General features: G+C 37.7%; 1 protein-coding gene across 1 annotated transcript in view; it reads right to left on the bottom strand.

The window, feature by feature from the left end:
• Nucleotides 1-19,503, bottom strand: part of LOC136818153 (NF-X1-type zinc finger protein NFXL1-like) — a 41,452-nt gene extending 21,949 nt beyond the window's left edge. The window contains exons 1-10 of the mRNA XM_067074512.1: nucleotides 19,403-19,503; nucleotides 6,325-6,611; nucleotides 5,620-5,723; nucleotides 5,079-5,209; nucleotides 4,819-4,888; nucleotides 4,458-4,566; nucleotides 4,085-4,246; nucleotides 3,336-3,436; nucleotides 2,967-3,081; nucleotides 1,137-1,261 (exon numbers count right to left, since the gene is read on the bottom strand). Of these exons, the coding sequence (XP_066930613.1) occupies nucleotides 1,137-1,261; nucleotides 2,967-3,081; nucleotides 3,336-3,436; nucleotides 4,085-4,246; nucleotides 4,458-4,566; nucleotides 4,819-4,888; nucleotides 5,079-5,209; nucleotides 5,620-5,723; nucleotides 6,325-6,610 (1,203 nt within the window). The 5' untranslated portion in view covers nucleotide 6,611; nucleotides 19,403-19,503. The remainder of the gene's footprint in view (nucleotides 1-1,136; nucleotides 1,262-2,966; nucleotides 3,082-3,335; nucleotides 3,437-4,084; nucleotides 4,247-4,457; nucleotides 4,567-4,818; nucleotides 4,889-5,078; nucleotides 5,210-5,619; nucleotides 5,724-6,324; nucleotides 6,612-19,402) is intronic.

Raw genomic sequence — 19,503 nt, 5'->3', positions numbered from 1 at the left:
GAGAAATTCAGTTTCAAAGAGAGAAACTTTTTTGTGGCGCACCCGGTACTTCAAGGAACGACAGATTCGAAGCAAAGTCAGGAAGAAGAACATTATTATTCGCCTTTTGGCAATACCACGTTTACACATCAATCTATACCAACAAATAATATGTTGCCATATATAAAACCTGTTAGGTAACAACAAGACCTTTCTCGAGAATGAAGCTTTAAGATCTAGCTTCTGAAATGTCATAATACTCCCTAGAGAAATATATCAAACATCATATATGGGACGATGCATGGTTCAGTGGGCCAGGATTTGAAAGAAACTAAATCCTTGAATCAATGCATCGACTTAATTACACTTATATCCTTCTTGTCACGAAGCTTGAAAGCTTGAAAATATGGGCATAACAACAACATCATTGGGCAATGGCACCACTTTCAACTCAGCCAATGGGAATTTTGACATACTCGAGAAAGGTCAAACAAAAAATCTTCAGCGCCTTTATCTAATGTAAACACTGGAACCGTCATTATTCGTATTTCATTGAAACATTATCATCTTGTTTTTTTGTAAAGGAAATATATTACCATCTTAAAAGCTGAAAATTGATCATGTGTTTATTTCATGTCTCATCACAAATATTGCATAGTTTCTAGAGGGGTCAAGAACCCCCCCCCCTCCTTAGGTAAGAGGACCCCCCCTTAAGTGCTAACCCCCCTTAGGAAATTGATTTAAAATTTCACACCCCCCTTAGAAAATCAGTATAAATGAAACGATTGTACAAGAGTCAAAATTCAATGAAGATCCCCCTTAGGTAAGAAGAACCCCCCTTAACTGGCAACCCCCCCTTAGGAAAGTCAAACTTTTAACACCCCCCTTGCTTTTGGTTCATCAAAACCCAAGACCCCCCCCCTAAATGTATAGAGTATACCCACCTTCAAAAAGTTTTCTTGGTTAAGTGAGGCACAAATGGTTGTAAGGATTTTTCTCTGGTGAAATTCTAAAGTGTTCTTGTAAACCCCGCCACGAAATTTAACCTTGTCTGGGTTTTTGTTTTAATTATAAGCTTTAACTATTTCCAATCGACCTACTATCAGAGCACAAATAGACCTGATTTTTCCATTGTGGAAATTATAATGAGCACATACTTGTAAGCAGCTTTCACAAGAACCGAAATGACATTTCTTGGAACATTTGTGGAGTTGACAATTCAACGGTTTCATGCAAGTATCCACACACGTGTTCACATCTTCAGTGCATGGTAGTTGTATTTCTAAAATAGAGAAATTTCAAACGGTACAAAATTATTTAAATCTTTTAAAGAAGAAATGATTCGAGACTGAATGGTCAACTTCAACCCCTTTATCTGCCAACGATTTAATATTTTTAGTTATTGTTAATTCTTTATATATCGTTACTCGATAGCTGACACTGTTGACGAAGTAATGATTAACTTGCAAAAACAAATAGAACTAATTGCTAATTATTCGTTAGAGAACTGTCTTACAATCCATCCAGATAAATGTCAAATATTGATATTAAGCAAACAGAAGTTCATTGGTCCCCTACCAGATGTTAAGATCAACAACAATTCTATCAAAATAACTGACAAAACAAAATGTCTTGGTGTGATTCTTGACAATAAACTATCATGGGGCCCTCATACGGAAATGGTGTGTAATGCCTTTAGCAACAAACTTAAAAACCTTTACAAAATGAACACTCTTGATAAAGTTACGCTTAGAACAATCTATAATAGCGGTATTTTACCATCAGTAATATATGGTATCTTGATCTGGGGGAATTGTGCTGATCACTTACTGGACGATATAGAAAAGATCCACATAAAAGCTGCTCGTTTCATCGAACGAATCAAGAAGAAAGTAAAAGACTGTGAAGTTCTCGCTCAAGCAAAGTGGAAGCCACTTGCTTTCTACTATAAGAAACATCTTACATGCAAAACTTATAAAATCTACAACGACTTGACTTCACCGTTATTGAAAGACTTCATCAACAAATCAACCAAAACAAAACGCACACGAAACGAATGCAAAATCGACCAACCAGCTTTCAACTATGTCGGATACAAACGCTCTTTTGCCTACAGAGCTTCAACATCGTGGAACCTCCTTCCCCTATGTGTTAGAGAGAAAAAATCTTTAGCCACTTTAAAAAAGGCATTACTTGAATCAAAAGTTATACCCAAAATTAACTTTGGCTACAATTCGACATCCAGGGCTCGTGACCCGGAAAATTATCTATACTATTAATATTTTATCTCAGTTTATATAGCTTATACATTATATATACATAGAATTTTTTTTAATTTTTATTTTAAACTACATAGAATGGATCCTGCAGTCAAACCTTCATTTAAAATTCTCACAAATTTCTCTAGTCTCTATCAACCTATTCATGCATCCTAACAAAATCTAAGTTAATACTTAAATCTCAATAAATTAAATTTTCAAAATTTTGAGGACACTAAGATTTTGGTCTCGGCCTCTAATGTTCTAAATCATTTTATATTTTAACTTATTTAAACAATAATAATAGTATATTTTATTATATTTTATCTTAGATTTATAGTAGGTCCACATCAGTGGTTTTTCACTGTCTGCTAGTTTGTATTGACCTTCTTTACCAAATAAATTAATAATAATAATAATAATAATAATAATTTTTATCCACGCTGGATTAGCTCCAAAACATTGCAATGGAGAGAACTGCTATGAAAGCTACCTTCACGAGGAGCAAGGGACCTATTCAGACCTGGACAACTGCTATGCAAGCAAGCAAGCTTATTCAGACTACTAAGATTTAAACCTTGTAGGGAGTTTCTCGAACCAAGCAAAAGAAAATCTTTGATTGTAGATGTGAATCTGTGTCTTAGTGATTACTAAAAAGATATCATTCTAACAAAAACTACATGAAGTTTTTCTACTAGCTTTCCGACTTTTGCTGAGAGGAAGACTTACCTGTCTTTCCACATGGGCAAAATCGGTTTCCACCTCTAGGGCAATCACCACAGTCTTCAGAATGGCATTCTTTCTCACATACATGATGATCACAACTCAAAGCTTTATTGCATGCCTAAAGGAAGGTGGAATAGATTAAGAATATTTTTTTTAGGGCTAAGTACCAAAATTAGTATTATTAAGAAAAACATGGTGTCACTTCATCTCAGGCACAGTCGAAATAACTTCTGCCACTGGTTAGTGACCCCTGCCGCATTGAACAACCCAGACACATTATTGGCCTCATTACTCTAGTATTTTGATAAAAGGAAATTGCATTCATTATAACTGATTCTAAAGGAGAATCTTTTAAACAATTCCTATAGATACCTGTTGACATGACCAAACATTTTCAGCACATTTTCGGATGGCTTTCTTCTTGCCACACATGCATTTCTTCTCACTTGTTTTTGGACATGGTGGACATTCACCTGATGTCGTATAAAATTATTAATTATTAGTTATCCAAACTGAGCTTAAACCTCAAAGTAACTAATGTTTGTTCACTTTAAAAAGAAGATAACATGGCGACTGTAAAGTTAACGACTTTTAGTCAAAAACATTTTAAATAATAAACAAAAATATTTGTTTCAATTTTCAAGTATTTCTCTTTCAGTGTCATTTTTTTTGCCAGCGTCTTTCCTTTGGTTTGCAGTGTCTTGTCTCCCTTGTGCGTCCTAGTCCTTAACTAGTTATTCATTTTTGTTTAATAAAAAAGACCTGTGTTTACTTTTTTATACATCAGTTAACAGTATGTATGAGTAGAGTCAACATCAAGATTCAAGTCATGTTTTGATTTTATCATTTTTGCATCTTGTTTCATTCGGCCATGTTTTTTTAGCAGCATCTTTCCAGCATTCACTTTTGGCCAGCTGGTAGGTTTTTGTTTCTTGTTTTCTGTTTTTGCCTTTTTCCTTTGGTCTTTTTGTGCCTTTCATTGAGGTCTTAGGACGTTTTTTCTCAACTCTTGAGTTCCAAACACAGCCCTTCTCTGCGCTAAGGCTACATTGACAGTATGTCTTTTTTGGGGTTAATCCTTTATGGAAAGGGAAAAGTTCTTTAATAAAATTATATTTTACCTGAATGACAGACTTGCTCACATACATGTTGACCACATGGTAATTTCTGTCCACAGACATTCCCACAGGACCAAAATTTTTGACTGCATCTCTTCAAAACAGGACTACTCTTTCCACAATAACATTTGCTTTTGATTGTCTTTGGACAAGGTGGACAAGCACCTGAAAAAATGACTCACAATGTTTATACTGTAATTCATCAAAATTCATTTGCCTACCTTTGTTAGCAGGAAGTATGATAAAGTTAATTTAAATTGATATTTCACATTTTATTAGAGAAAATCATACAAGATGCAAACACAAGCTGCAAACACTAACTGATACCCTTAGGAATACCTTGACAAAAGAAAAATCAAATCAAAAAACTTTTTACCTGGATGACAGAGAAGCAAGCACTCGTGACCACATTCAGGTTGTAATAACCTTTCACACTTATTACCACAAGAATGAGGTACAATCCAAGGGTCGAACGGTGGATCTTCCTAAAAATAAAAACATGTTATTCAGTCAAACATAAAGTTAATATGTCACTTTTTCCCATTTTATTTCACATTGTTAAAGTCAAAAAGCAGGTAATTGAGCTTGCATTGCTCAAAATAAGAATTACTGTACTTATTTGAAAAAAACCTTGTCTAGATTTCAAACGTGTTGTGTAAGAAAGTTAGCAAATTCCATGTATGAATATTATGAATTGTAAAAGTTACCAATGAAAGATAAAAATTAGTCCAACTTACCTCTTTTCCACAGTAACACATATATTTTGTTGGGTTTTCATTTTGACTGTACTCGTGTCTGCATTTTGGGCTAGAAAAAGACACATGAAAAGAAAGAATGTTCAAAATTATCATTAGAACATGTTTGAAACAAAGAAATTTTTAAAAATCAAACTATATAAGACATGACAAGAGTAAGACATTTTTGTGCGTAATCATGAAGTTATTTGGGTGATGAATATCATAAAAAAGAGGAATCGCAGATCAAACAATCTCCATACCAATTCCACATGAATTTCACATCTCTTAAATCTCCTTCTGCCTGTATAGCTTGACGGCCAATTCCTTCTCTTGCCCATTTTTGAATGCATTGGAGATGGAAAATACTAAAACATTTGGTGCAGCTCCAAATCTTAAAAGGAAAGCAAAGGTTTGGATGAAATGAATGAAATTCAAAATACTTACAAATGTTTGGTAAGATAATAGTTGCAGAAATATGAAAGTTTGGTGTACAAAAAGGACAGTTTGTGGGCAAAAAGCTTCACTGTCTTTCACTGATAAGAAAAGTTCTTCTAGAACCAATTTGAAATTCAAAAAATATCCTTCATTCGCCAAATTAAAATTCCCACCAAATTTAATTCTCAGGCCATCTGCCAAATAAAACTCCCTCTGAAAAAACTTTTTTCAACTAAATTGAATTCCTTTGTTAATGGTTTTGAAACATTTCATATCATTCTTCCTTTCAAAATATGTATAAAAAAGAACAAAATGCCAAATGTTCGGCAAATGACTTTAAGAATAAACTAAAAAATTCAAGCTTACCGCATTCAGTCTTTTGACTGTCTCAATGCAAACTAAACAACATATAGCTCCAGTTTGTAAAATATCTTGAACCATTTGTGATTGATGTATCTCTTCAACTCCATCTAAGAACAAACAACAAAATGTCACTTCTAATACATGACAGACAGTGACAGAAGGCATTATCTTTTAAGTAAGTTTTATCTAAGATAAAGAATGAAAGAACAACAAGCATATTTCGCCAGCATGGTTCCAGTCCCCCTGCTAGTTGGGGGGGGGGGGTTACACCCTCCAAAAAGCCCAAAAAGTTGGGGGTTAAAGATATTTCAAATATTTGGAGAGACCTAATGTACTTGGGGGAGCTAAAATCTAATTATTTAAGTTTTTTCTGCAGCCCAACAATTTTATATAAAATTAGCAAAATATTTTATCTCAACCTTCAAACTACAACACAATTTACATTGAATAACCCTTTTTTCAAGGAACAAACTTTTAAAAGTGCCAAAGGTCGAAAGCCCTGGGGTTACTTAAATTGATGAATCTTTGGGGGACTTAAAACTCAGGGGAATCCAATTTTTGCCTAACCTAAACCCAGGCTGATGCTATGGCCAGTGTACTGAACTTTATGGTTCAAATCAATTTCCTACTGAATTATCCATCAATTCTTATCAAAATTGTATCAGCTTCAGTACAGTTAAATCATGAAGCTGGTAAAATAAATCATACCAAGAGAGCTATCAAAGTTTTTTGTTAGTTTTGATATGATTTGTTCATTGTGTATTTCTTCATCAGATGAATCTGATGCTTCCATATCATCTAAAATTTTTCCATATCTTGACTGCATATCAATCATTCTATTTTTATTTTCCAGGTTTTCCTTTTTATGGCCTGGTCTAACAGTCCCAGTGGAGGCTAAAGTCTTTGTTGTAGAAGACCATGGTGACTGTACAGCATTGTTTTGATTTTGATTGTTGGAGCCTCTACCTCTTCCACGGCCACGACTAAAATTCATCCTAAAATTCAATATAGAAAGGGATAGTCAAACTATAATAAAGGTCAGAGATATGATACTTTCATTGATTTTTTCAAAATTTCGAAGATAGGAGATTCTAAAGAATTGAGATTTCTAACTTTCTAAATTTCTTATTCTTCTATTCAAATCTGGGAAAATTAAGGTGTTAAGTACATTGACCATCTAAACCAAAATTAAAGGTAAATAAACCAGCCGAGGCTGGAAGGTCAGCCAAAAGAGCTAAGAGGGTTAAGGGTTAGAGGGTCAAAGGGGTTAGAGGGTCAAAGGGGTGAAAGGGATAATTTTGATGAGATGCGAGCAAATGTTAGATCAGCGTTCGATACAATTGCAATTACTTTAGGCGTACAAACTTTCGCGAGCAGAAACTTTCGCGAGGACGAAAAATCGCGAAATTCACGACATTTACTTTCGCGAATTTAACGGAAAAATATTTTTCGCGAGCATAAACTTTCGCGAATCAAGACGTAAAATTGAGAATTTTCACATGAAAAAATGGCTTAGAGACACAAATACTTCTTGGGTTGGCTTGAAACATTTGTCCTTTGACTTATTAGTCTTTTAGCAGGCTAAAAAGTGCCATAAAAGTTACATTCTATTGAAAGTTTGAAGTTTTACAGATTTTCTATTTTGTCAAGAATTTTTCGCGAGCATAAACTTTCGCGAATGGCCCTTCCTAGAATTTTTAAAGACATTTACTTTCGCGAAAAGGGCCAAAATTCGCGAAAATCGCGAAAGTTTCTGCTCGCGAAAGTTTCTACGCCTAATAGCTGCCGGTTGAAAAGTCCAGGAACCTCGCTCGTTTGGGATGTTAGTTAGTCTAGTGTAATTAAACTTTTTGTTCATTTTAGTCAGTTATAATACATTTTTTCTGTTGGGTGTAGACAATATCCATATCTGACCAAAGTGTTATACTACAAATAAATAAGAAAATTGCCAAAAAGTCAAACCCAAAATAAAGATACATGCCATAATTTTAGTGCAGAACCATTTTTAGTTTTCATTACATAGAAACTGTACTTTTTTTGTTTACTTGATAAAACCCCAATAACACTTTGTCGTAACTCGCTGCAGCTTCTTCTAAAAATTGTAACTGACTGCCATTAAGCTACAAACTTTAAGAAAACCGCAAACTCCTGAAAAACATAGTTTTTGCCTATAGAAATGGATCAGTTATAAATATCTTTTAGCTGTTTCTCTTCTTAATTTTATTTCATTATTTAGTTTGTTTATTATGTGTTTGGAACTGCGGGTCGGTTTTAGATATTGCCTGAGGGAGACTGAGTGTTGGGTACCCGTAACATGTGTAAAGTCGCTTTGAACCGGTCACAAGTCCGGGACTTCAGGCATAGTTTTTGTTTTCTATTTATATATGTGTGTTGAGAGTTGTTATTTGGTGGTTTTGTGTTTCTCATTCTTTTAAATTGACCATCTCTCTTTTGTTTCAAAGTCAATCTTTCTTATTGTATTTTTCATCTGATATTGGAATGATTTCAAAAAAATAATAAATCAAAAAATGTATACATGTTTTTTTTTTATAAGCAAGTGTCTGCCCCTACATCAGGCTTGCATTATGCTTAGCATTCTATTGTTCTCAAACAATAGAGCCATTGTTTAGGTACCAAAAACTGAGCCTGCATATGCTTATAAACGTCATGCTTATAAAAGAAAAAACATGTAATCTTCAAAAATACAAAAACATTCTTGTCTTTTTAATTTAGATCTTTTTAAGCTGCTCATATATCAAATCTTTTCCTTTCCTTAAAATGACTGATATTACATCTTCAGTATATATATAACTTTGTGAGAAATATTTTTATCCTTCATAAATTTCTAAAGCAGGAACAATTTTAGTCTGTATACTTTACCAAATTCCAATATATAACACCTTGTCACAGGGCTCGAAATAACGGTCGGACATCGGACAATGTCCGACCCAAATGGCTTCATGTCCGACCCAAAAATCATAATTTTCAAGCTAAAGCAACCCTGATCGGACATTTTGCCCGACCCACTTGAAATTGTTATTTTGAGCCTTGTTGTCACAATTCTCTGCAGCTCCTACCAGAAATTGTAACTGGTCGCCATTAACAATTTTAAGCTACAGTAGTCACAAACCGCACACTCTAGAAAAACACATTTGCCAGATAGTGGCCATGTTGTGTAACTTGATGGTATTGGTATATATACTTCATTAAATAATCTAGAAACCATTTCTCATAACTTTCCGCAGTCCACTTTCTGCAAGTCCGATAAAAGATATGTAAAAACTGTTGTCGCCATTCATAGACCTTTTTTCAAAGAGGCCACCCTGTTGAATAATTATGTAGTCCAGCAGAAAAACAATGATAAAACCATGCATAATTATTACAATATGCATGATACAGTAATAATGCATGGCTCTATCATTGTTTTTATGGCTGGAGTACATAATTATTGAACAGGATGTCCTTTTTAAAAAAAGGTCTATTCCATATCAATCAGTAGATACTCTACCTGCTGCCGTGGTACAGTAAGTCTGAAAGCTTTTCCGCTGCTTTACTGGATTCCGACTGTCAACCTCTGCACGCTCTGTGTTTACAAGTTTTCAAATCGAAGTAGCGAGCCGCGTGCTAAGGGAGAGTAAACCGAAAACCAGTTTATCCACGGTTGACGGTTTCTCAATTTTTTAATTCGGACAAGTCCACGCCGATTCCCTTTCAACAAGATGTAGCTGCTTCTTTAACAGAAAAATATTTTCGATCGACCGACCGGATGACCCACTTTTTAAAGTAGAAATGACGGGAAGCAAACAATTTTTTGCGATACGCCTTATATAATATGACTGGAGCCACAACCTTGCCGATACACAGGACATTCCGGTGCAGTTTGTCAGGTGCGCAAATATATGGATAAATCACTGGACAAAAGTTCCGGTGTAGTGTCTGGTGTACTTTGTTTCCTCCGAGAGAAAAATGTACCAGACAGTCCGGTGTAGTCTGGTGTGCACTTTTGAAAATTTAATGAAGAAAATACCAGACAAAAGATAACGTCAGAATGTACGGTGTATTGGCAGGGTCGTCTTAAGCCAACGTCAAGTCCAAAAAAACACGATTGCATCCAGTCCTTATCAAATTTAGACAGTAGCTGTACTTTTGTATACTTTATCAAATTCCAATAGCATTATAACACCATCAATAATCACCCCCCTCTAGAGGCAAACAAGAATAATATGTTTTTATTGCAAAAACTAGCTACAGAAAATTCAACATAAACAAAAACTTGAGCAAACGGCTTTAAACCTTCAAAAGATGTAGAAAAAGAATCCCCTTGATGAAGATAATGTGTTTGATTTGCCGAGTTAGAAAAATAAATGACAGAAATTGAAGCTTGCAACAGACAAACCGATTCACACTGGAAATACTTTGGAACAACACTTTATCGGCTTGAGCCGCCATCTTGAAACACCACATTATGATCGTTAAAAACAACACACGCTAAAAGTACGCAAAAAGTTAACCCGATCGGAAGATAGTTTAGAAATCAAAGAGAGATCGGTAATCGGATTTCGGAAATCGGTTTCAAAAGTTTAAAAATTTTGATCCAGAGCTTCACCAGCGGGAAAAATATCGCGGAACCGATTTGAAGGGTCACCGAGGCTGACCAAAAATGCCTACACTGTAAACAAAGCCTAATTTCTATTTCTATCCATTAATTTGTATAGTCGAACGTGCGCAACGCACTGGGCTCAACTTCAGTGGCTTCAAATTATTCATAGGCCCAATTGTAGACCACCAGATATTTACCCAATGAACAAGTGTGCCAAATTTCAGTCAAATCCGACCATTTTGGAGGGCTGTAGGCTGCTTCAAAGCTTTAGCCTCGTTTTGGTAAAAAACTCGTCCCCAGGCCCCAAAAATCTAAATTTTTGAAAAATGCAAAAAGCACCCCCAGATATTCACCCAAGGAACAAGTGTGCAAAATTTCAGCCAGATCGAACAATTTTTGAAGTCTCCAGGCTGCCCCAAAATTTTAGCCTCGTTTTGGCGAAAAACTCGTCCCCAGGCCCTGAAAATCAAAATTTTTGAAAAATGAAAAAAACACCCCCAGATATTCACCCAAGGAACAAGTGTGCCAAATTTCAGCCCAATCTGACAATTTTTGAAGTCTCCAGCCTGCCCCCAAAGTTTTAGCCTCGTTTTGGCGAAAAACTCGTCCCCAGGCCCCAAAAATCAAAATTTTCAAAAAATGAAAAAAACACCCCCAGATATTCACCCAAGGAACAAGTGTGCCAAATTTCAGCCAAATCCAAGCATTTTTGAAGTCTCCAGGCTGCCCTAAAGTTTTTGTGACAGACAGACAGAAACACACACAGACATTGTCAGATTGTAGCTCAAACTGAAGTTGAGAATAAGCACACCGGAAATATTTAAAACTTGTTTATAAAAATAAAAAGTATAAAAAAGGAAGAAGAATATTATACCGGGTGCGCCACAAAAAAGTTTCCCTCTTTAAAACTAATTTTCTCAAAATATAACATTTTTAAAAGAACCATTCTTATTTCATCGGAAAGAAGAAAGATAAACTTAAATTTTGAGGGGTCATTTATTGAATTTGATCCAGTAGATCAAAAGTTATGCTCAATTAAATCAAAAAGTTAGTTTCTGAAAGTGCTCAAAAACGTTAAAAATGGACCTATCAAATTAAACAGAAGCATAATTACATGATGCATCAGTATTTTCGTTTCAGTAATCAAAAATGATAAGTAGCTGTCTAAATGACCTTTTGTTATATAAAGGAAGGTTGAATTATAACAAATGGAAGAAAATTCGTCGAAAAAGGCAAAGAAATCTGGCAAAAATTCATAAAATACATCAGATATGGGTTTTAGGTACACCCAGCCCTACATCGACTTTATCCAGTCTAAAACCAAAGATCTGAGGAAAATTTCGTTAAAAGTAAATTAAAATGATTCTGACGAAGATTTTAAACCCTTTCGACCCTTCAGTTTCAAAATTTAAGTGTTCAGTTACGGAAAAATGCTCTTAATCATGTAAAGGCTATGGCGATTGCCAATTTTAAAATAAAAATTTGATAGCTCGATTTTCAACGTTTTCGAGCACTTTCTGAAAATAACTTTTTCATTCAATGGAGCATAACTTTTGATCTGATGAATCGAATTTAATAAATGACCCATCAAAATTTAAGTTTATCTTTCTTCTTTCTAATGAAATAGGAATGGTTCGTCTAAAACTTTTATATTTCGAGAAAATTAGTTTTAAAGAGAGAAACTTTTTTGTGGCGCACCCGGTATAAATAGTTTATCATTTTAAAAATTCTAAAAAAAATTCGAAAAAGTTGGTGATAATTAAAATAATCAACAAGCCATCAACATTGATAAATTACACACATTTCCTCAGAAACTTTTAAAATTATCTGCCATTATGACTTTCTTGAAGCTGTTCTGAAATTAACCAATCGGGTTATGTATCGGAATTCCTATGGGAGTTCTTTTCCGAGATTTGTAAAATAGCTAAGTTGGCAAAACAACTTTTCCCGGGGGTTTGAGGAACAAACAGAACTGCCATCATTTGTTTTTTATTTAACCATATATTTAAATTTGCACTCAAAAATACTTAAATAAATGAGTTAATAATATTCAATAAACTATTTGAATCTCTCAGAAAAAAACACTTACAGAACGACATAGTTTCTCATTTGGAATACCCCCGTGTTTGGACCATTCTATCGTGAGCGCACACTAAGTAGCACCCTCAGTGCAAGATTTCCGCCTCATCTTTATTCGTCCGCGCAAGAATGCAAGCTAATCATTTTTTTCTCGCGCACTCAAGGGGAAAAGGAAAGTGATCAATATTCTTTGAAGAAAAAACGTCAGAAACGAACCCAAAGACCAAAAGATGTATTTTGTTGTTGAGAATCGATCTTGTGAAGATGAAAAGATTTCTGCTATGCGTTTTTTTCGGGACACTAAAAAACTCTAATTTCGATCTTCCTTGAGGTAAAGACGTTGCGAGATTTGGATTAGCAAGGCAAAAATCGCTAAAAAGCTGGTAAAATCGTAATCCTCAAAAATCAAAGTTCCAACCTCCCTGCTGACGACCCACGGCATGGCCCAAACATGTTCGGGCCTCTTGATTAATACTTTTTGAAAATGGCCCGCGCGGGCCCGCACAGTTTCGGACCATGTTCGGGCCAGATTTTTGAAAACTTGCTACGATCGCGCGTGTAATTTCAAGACCCAATATTTATATTTTAAATTCCTTATTTTAGCAAACAAATTTAAAAATCTTCATCTTTATTCAAATATGTATTGTTTAAATATAAAAGTTAATCATCTATTTTCCAATTAAGTTAGGAAAATTATTAAAAAGAATGATTTGAATCTTGCATAAAATGGTCTTCTTTTTATTCTTTATCCCGTTCCCTTTTCTCGTGGTCTTCTCCTATTTGAAGCAGAATTTTTCTGAAAATCTAAAAAAGATTTAACAGTCGCACTTTATTCGTTCTAATGTTAAAAACTACTTCACTAAACCTGCAGTAAATCTGGCGGATAGGGAAGTGAAATTGAGGGATCGAAGTTGCAGTTATATATGGCCCGAACATGGCCCGAGCAAATCCGTATCAATTGTAAATACATGGCCCGAACATGGTCCGAACAAAATGTTTGGGCCGATTCAATAATACTTTTTTGTGGCCCGAGCATGGTCCGAACAGGCCCGAACATGTTCGGGCCATGTCGTGGGTCGTCACTGCTGAAGGCCACCTTTATTTCTGTATGAGAATATAATCTTTGAGGGATGAGACCAGAGCTAAATCTCATCAATAACATCCAAAGAATGTTGATGATGTTCATTTGGCTTTGGGATCGAGAGCCGAGAGTGAGTATGGCCTCTCATAGTGTTCTCTCTCCTGGATTCAGGGGGGGATGGGTTTTGAGGTCAAAAGGACGTATAGGGGGGAAAGAATTTTTTTTGAAGCCAGGGGGGGGGACGAGGGGGGAATGGAAAATTTTCATTCTAGGCATGGGGGGGAGGGAACTCACCAAAATCAATTCAAAATTGAAAAACATCTGGTTTTATGAGATGATATAGCATAATGCTTAGTTTTATTAATATTATGGTTTAAAAACAACCATCATTTCCATTTATTCTTGAACTAGAACTACCTTAGGGAAAACAATAACCGTTAAGCCCATCAAATTACAGCTTTTTAATTTTATGCTTGAGGGGAGGGGACAGAAAAGATTTTGGAGGCAGGGTGGGGGAAAATGAGGGGGGGATGGAAAATTTTCATTCTAGGCATGGGGGGAAGAGACCCTGAAGGACACTATGGCCTCTCCACAATAAATGATAATAAAAAAGCCGTTGCATAAGATAAATCACAAATTTATTCGGATATACATATAATAGAAATGAAATATATTTTAAGATGAAAAATCTGAAAAACAGTGAGCAATGACCAAGAGGAAAAAAAAAAAAGGCAAACATGAAAACTGAAACCCTGCAAAGACCAGTGTGAAAAACTCAAAAAAACTCAAAAAATACGTATTGAAAAATACGTGTCTAATAAAATATAGTAATAAAAAAAAACAAAAAAAACTGAAAACTTATTGAAAACTTGAATTATATAAATATTACAAATGAAATTTGTGACTTCTGCGTCAGCAGTGGTGTTAACGAAAAGCGAGTGTCTCTGGTGCCTCCAGGACCTCGAACGACCCTCGACATGGCCCGAGAATTCTTGGGCCTCTTTTCGGGCCATGTTCGGGCCAAGAGAACCTATCAATTCTTTTGGCCCGAACATGACCCGAGTCATTCGGGCCATGTTCGGGCCATGAATTTGTCCACTTGTCAGCAACATTGAATTTCCTGGAGGAAAAAAAATTTTTTCGAAGCAAATTGGGAAAATGTGTGTGAATTTCTGACACGTTTTTAATCAAAAACAAAGGAGTTTCCTCATACTTTTTTTGGCAAATTGAATAAATTTTTAAGGCAAACATGAAACATGCAAGATAAAAATAGGCATAGGTGGCAAGACTTAAAATGTAAACTGATCAAACTATACCTTTCTTTGCAAACTGTTTTGTTTATATCGCTCAAAAAAACTTTATGAGCTTCCCGTGGACACGCTTCAGTTTAAAACCAGGACCAGTTTACTAGCAAATATTTCCACCCTAAGTATATTTATAACTATGTTTTCATACCAAATAAGACATTTAATATTTATATGAATTTAAAACATTCATATATTTAATATAATCAAGAGAAACCAAGTTTTTCTCAAAGAAAATGTTAAAAAAATTCAGTCCTGAAATTACACGCCTGTTTAAATCATGTTTTCAAAAATTGGCCTGAGTGTGGCCCGTGCTTTACGCAAATTCCAAAAGTTTTGGCCCGAGAATTCTCGGGCCATGTCGAGGGTCGTGACCTCTCAAACACACCACAGCTGACCGAATCAGACTAAAAGAAATTTTTCTTTTTACATAAAAATATGTTTCCGAAAATGAAGATTTATTTTTCTCACATAGAAGCTCGCTTAAACGGGCGTAAAATCGCTTAGTTTCTGTGCTCATTCCACCGTTGGCAGAAAAAACGAGTGGTGTAAAAGTATTGTTTTCTTGATCGAGTATGCGATTTACATACTTTCTTTTCTTCTCTTTTTCCATTTGCTTCATTACACTAGCAAGATTTTGGTTTTGGTAACTTCTGGCTGAAGGGGAAAAAACCCTCACGTCAAGAAATGCATTCTGTTGCCTCTGCCAAAATCCTCTTAGTGTAACCAGACGATGTCAATCGAACGAATCGAACGCCGAATCAATTGAACGCAATCGAACGCAATCGAATGATTGAAATTCGATTGCCGAACGCAATCGAATGCCAATCGAATATTACCGCGATTTTCTCGATTGATTCGATTGCGTTCGATTAGTGCCTGGATTCGATTGATTCGATTGATTCGATTGCGTTCGATTGACTAATGTATTCGATTGATTCGATTGATTCAACTACGTTCGGTTGGCTTATGCATTCGACTGGTTCGACTAATTGATTCTGTTGATTAACATTGATTCTCGTTCAACATTTGAATAGTTAAACGAGATGATATGAATCATTTTAGCCTGGATTCTAGAAAATGCAGATCATGCAGGCTCACATGTTTACTGCAAGTTGTGTGTCAAAGCCCGTTCGTTGCGTTGATTTATCTATCGTATCGCGATACTTAACCTCCCTAATAAGAGGCGCTCGAAATTGAAAGGAATTGAGGTAAATTGGAATCTAATTTAATCGACCACCCGTCGAATGCAGTCGAACGTAATCGAACATCAATCGAACGTAATCGAATATCAATCGAACGTAATCGAATATCAATCGAATCAATCGAATTTTACCCAGAATTTTACGTTCGATTGATATTCGATTGCGTTCGGCAATCGAATCGCAATCATTCGATTGCGTTCGATTGCGTTCGAATGATTCGATTGGAATTTTCGTTCGATTCCGTTCGATTGACATCGTCTGGGTGTAACATCAGCGCGGAGTTGTTCAGAGTCATGATCGAAACGTTTTTGAAGAATTGGTTCCTTCTCAACATCTTTGCAAACAATTGCAGATAGATTAGCCGTTATGTTAACCAATTCATTGTGCCACATGTGAATAAAACCGCCAACCTTGCACTGTAGTGAATGATCGACGCTGTGCTGAATTTTGTTCCAGACCCGATCAGTCGAACTAATCGAACCGATTTTTTAATCGAACTAATCGAACCCGATCGAACCTAATCGAACGATTAGAGTTCGATTAATCGAACTAATCGAACTTTCAGATTTTCCTTAAAATTGTGAGTGTTCGATTAAGTTCGATTAAGTTCGATTAAGTTCGAGTTTGTTCGATTAGTTCGATCAAGATATAGTTCGATTAGTTCGATTAGATTTAATGGTTCGATTAGTTCGACCAAGATATAGTTGGATTAGTTCGATTTGATCGCCTTAAAATGACGTCACAGCCAGTGAAAGTAGGGCGTTTAGCATAGAATTGGGAAGTAAGCCACAGTAGCCGGACGGTCTTTCGACCCTAGTTCACCAACCACTAGTCTGTTATGCTTCATATTTGGACAACACCTTCCTTAGGTGTGGCCCGACCCCATCCGGGTGTTCCGGACTTTTCAGACCCCTCCGGAACTCCCCGGCAAACCTCCGGAACTCGCGACTTTCTGCAAGCTTTGGGGGCTCCTGCAAGGCCCCCAAGGCTTGTTATAATGAACTCGAAAAGTGGAAAAGATGTCCGGGCATAAAGACCGGCGATTTGGGTCGTTTGGGGCATTATACCGGCTTTTCCCGGCTCAGGAAAGTCCGGAAATGCCCTTTTTAAGAGTACCGTAACCATAGCTCGGTCTCGAGGCCCCCAAAAGTCCTGTAAGCCTTCCTTAACGTTGAAAACGGTCTGAGAGAGCAAAGCAGAAGGGTGCCTTCGACCATTCCAGCCCAGCTGGGCCTTCCGAAGGCCCGGCGAAAGTCCGGAAAACCGTTAATGCCAACTTTCTAAATCTCCGGTTTTAAGGGCACACCTGAAGCCGGACGGCCTTCCTTAATGTTTTGATGGGTTGGGATGGACGCAAGGCATCAGTCCCGACCCATACGACCCCCGGTAGCCCGGTCCTGACCCGGACAGGGCAGTCCAGCGGGTCAAAATGGCGATTTTTGGGCATGCGGAAATCCCTTTATAGTGAGACCAGGTACCTCCCAGACATCCAAACCGGTCGATATGCAAAGCATGTGTGCCACCCTTTTCGGCCCAGGTCCGGGGGACCGTTTGGGGACCCCCGTTCGGTGTCCGGGAGGCCCCGAAATCGGTCCACGGAGCGAGCCAGAACGATTTTTGCCGGCTTTTGACGATACTTTGAGGAACTTTGAAGGACCCCCAATGGTGCAGGGGTCTACCCTCACATCCTCCCTGACCGGTGGTTACCGGTCGGACTCCCGGACGCCCGGCCGGGACCCCCAGGGACCGTGCGCGGCGGTACCGTTTTTATCCAATTTTGACGAATTTTCGCAAATTTTCAAGCCTTTCCAAGCTTTTCCAAGCCTTTTGAAGGCTTCGGATGACTGATGGAGGGTGCTGGCCATGAGGGAGAGCAAGGCAGAGGGCATCCGAAAGGATGCGAAGGGCTGTGGTAGGCTGTGGAGGCTTGTAGAGGCCAAATTTGGTCTAACCGGGGCAGGTACCCAAAGGAGGTCATTTTTACCAATTTTTGCCGGCTTTTCACGACACTTTGAGGTACTTTGAAACACCCCAACTGGTGCAGGAGATTACCTTCACATTCCCCCTAACCATTTGGCACCAATGGAACTCCCGGGAACCGCTGCCAGGACACCCAGGGCCGGTCCACGGTGGTACCCAAATGAAGTCGTTTTTTCCAATTTTGACCAATTTTCGCCATTTTTCCAATTTTTGCCGGCCTTTGACAACATTTTGAGGAACTTTGAAGCACCCCAACTGGTGCAGAGGAGTACCTTCACATCCCCCATAGCCGGTTGACATCAATGGAACTCCCGGGAACGCCTGCCGGGACCCCGAGGGCCGGTCCACGGTGGTACCCGAAGGCGGCCGAATTTTGCTGGTGAGAAAGGGGTGTAACATTCTCAATTGAGTAGGTCGTTTTTGGCAATTTTTGCCGGCTTTTGACGGCACTTTGAGGAACTTAGAAGGACCCCAACTGATGCAAACGTGTACTCTCACATCTCCCTTGACCAGTGAGCACCGATCCGACCCCCCGGCACACCGGCCGGGACCCCCAGGGGCCGTCCGCGGTGGTACCGTAAGGAGTTCATTTTTTTTCCGATTTTGACCAATTTTCGCCAAGTTTCAAGCCTTTCCAAGCCTTCTAAAGGCTTTGGATGACTGATGGAAGGTGCTGGCTTTGAGGGAGAGCAAGGCAGAGGGTATCCGAAGGGGTCTGAAAGCCTATGGGGGGCTGTGGAGAGCTGTAGAGGCCTCAATCGGTCCGACCGGGGAAATTAACCTAATCAGCCTGACTGACCCGCCGGTCCCGCCGGAGAACTTTACCTGACTAAGTATTTAGTCGGTCCCGCCGGAGAACTTTGTCTGACTGCTTAGTCGGCCTCGAGCAAGGTATAAATAGCCAGAAAAAGCACTCCAGGCATGCTCCACGTCCATACCATCAGGATGAAAGCACCCGTTCTCGTCAGATCACGGAAGTTAAGCATTGTCGGGCCGGGATAATCACTTGTCAAGTTGTCGAACCAATCGAACTTAGAAGAACTAATCGAACTAATGAATTGGCAATGTCGAACTAATCAAACTAGTCGCTAGTTTAACTTATCGCACTAATCGAACCTAATCGAACTAATCGAACCCAACACTGGCCAAGTTGCCGAACTAATCGAACTAATCCGTAGTAAACCAATCGAACTAATCGAAATTAATAGAACTAATCGAACTAATCACCTGACGACTCATCGAACTAATCGAACTCGAGTTTTCTCAAAAATTGTGAGTGTTCGATTAGGTTCGATTAAGTTCGATAATCGAACTCTAATCGTTCGATTAGGTTCGATCGGGTTCGATTAGTTCGATTAAAAAATCGGTTCGATTAGTTCGACTGATCGGGTCTGGTTTGTTGAAGCCGCAGACACAGTCGCTCGATAAATGATAATAATGCATAAAGTTGAAATGATATGTCAGGTTACCGAAATACTAAAAAAAGTAAGCTGTTAATAAATTAAACTAGCAAATGCAATAGAGAAAAAGTTTATACCTTGCTTAATTGTGATATTGTCTCTCGCTTGCCGTTTTACTGCAAATCAATTTCACTTTCACTTCTGATCATCAACCGATGCGCCACGAAAGAAATTTTGA

This window comes from Clytia hemisphaerica, unplaced genomic scaffold, assembly GCF_902728285.1.
Source record: "Clytia hemisphaerica strain Z4C2 unplaced genomic scaffold, Clytia hemisphaerica genome assembly, whole genome shotgun sequence".
Taxonomy (NCBI): domain Eukaryota; kingdom Metazoa; phylum Cnidaria; class Hydrozoa; order Leptothecata; family Clytiidae; genus Clytia; species Clytia hemisphaerica.
The sequence above is the reverse complement of the archived record's forward strand: the minus strand, read 5'-3'. Positions and strand labels throughout refer to the sequence as shown.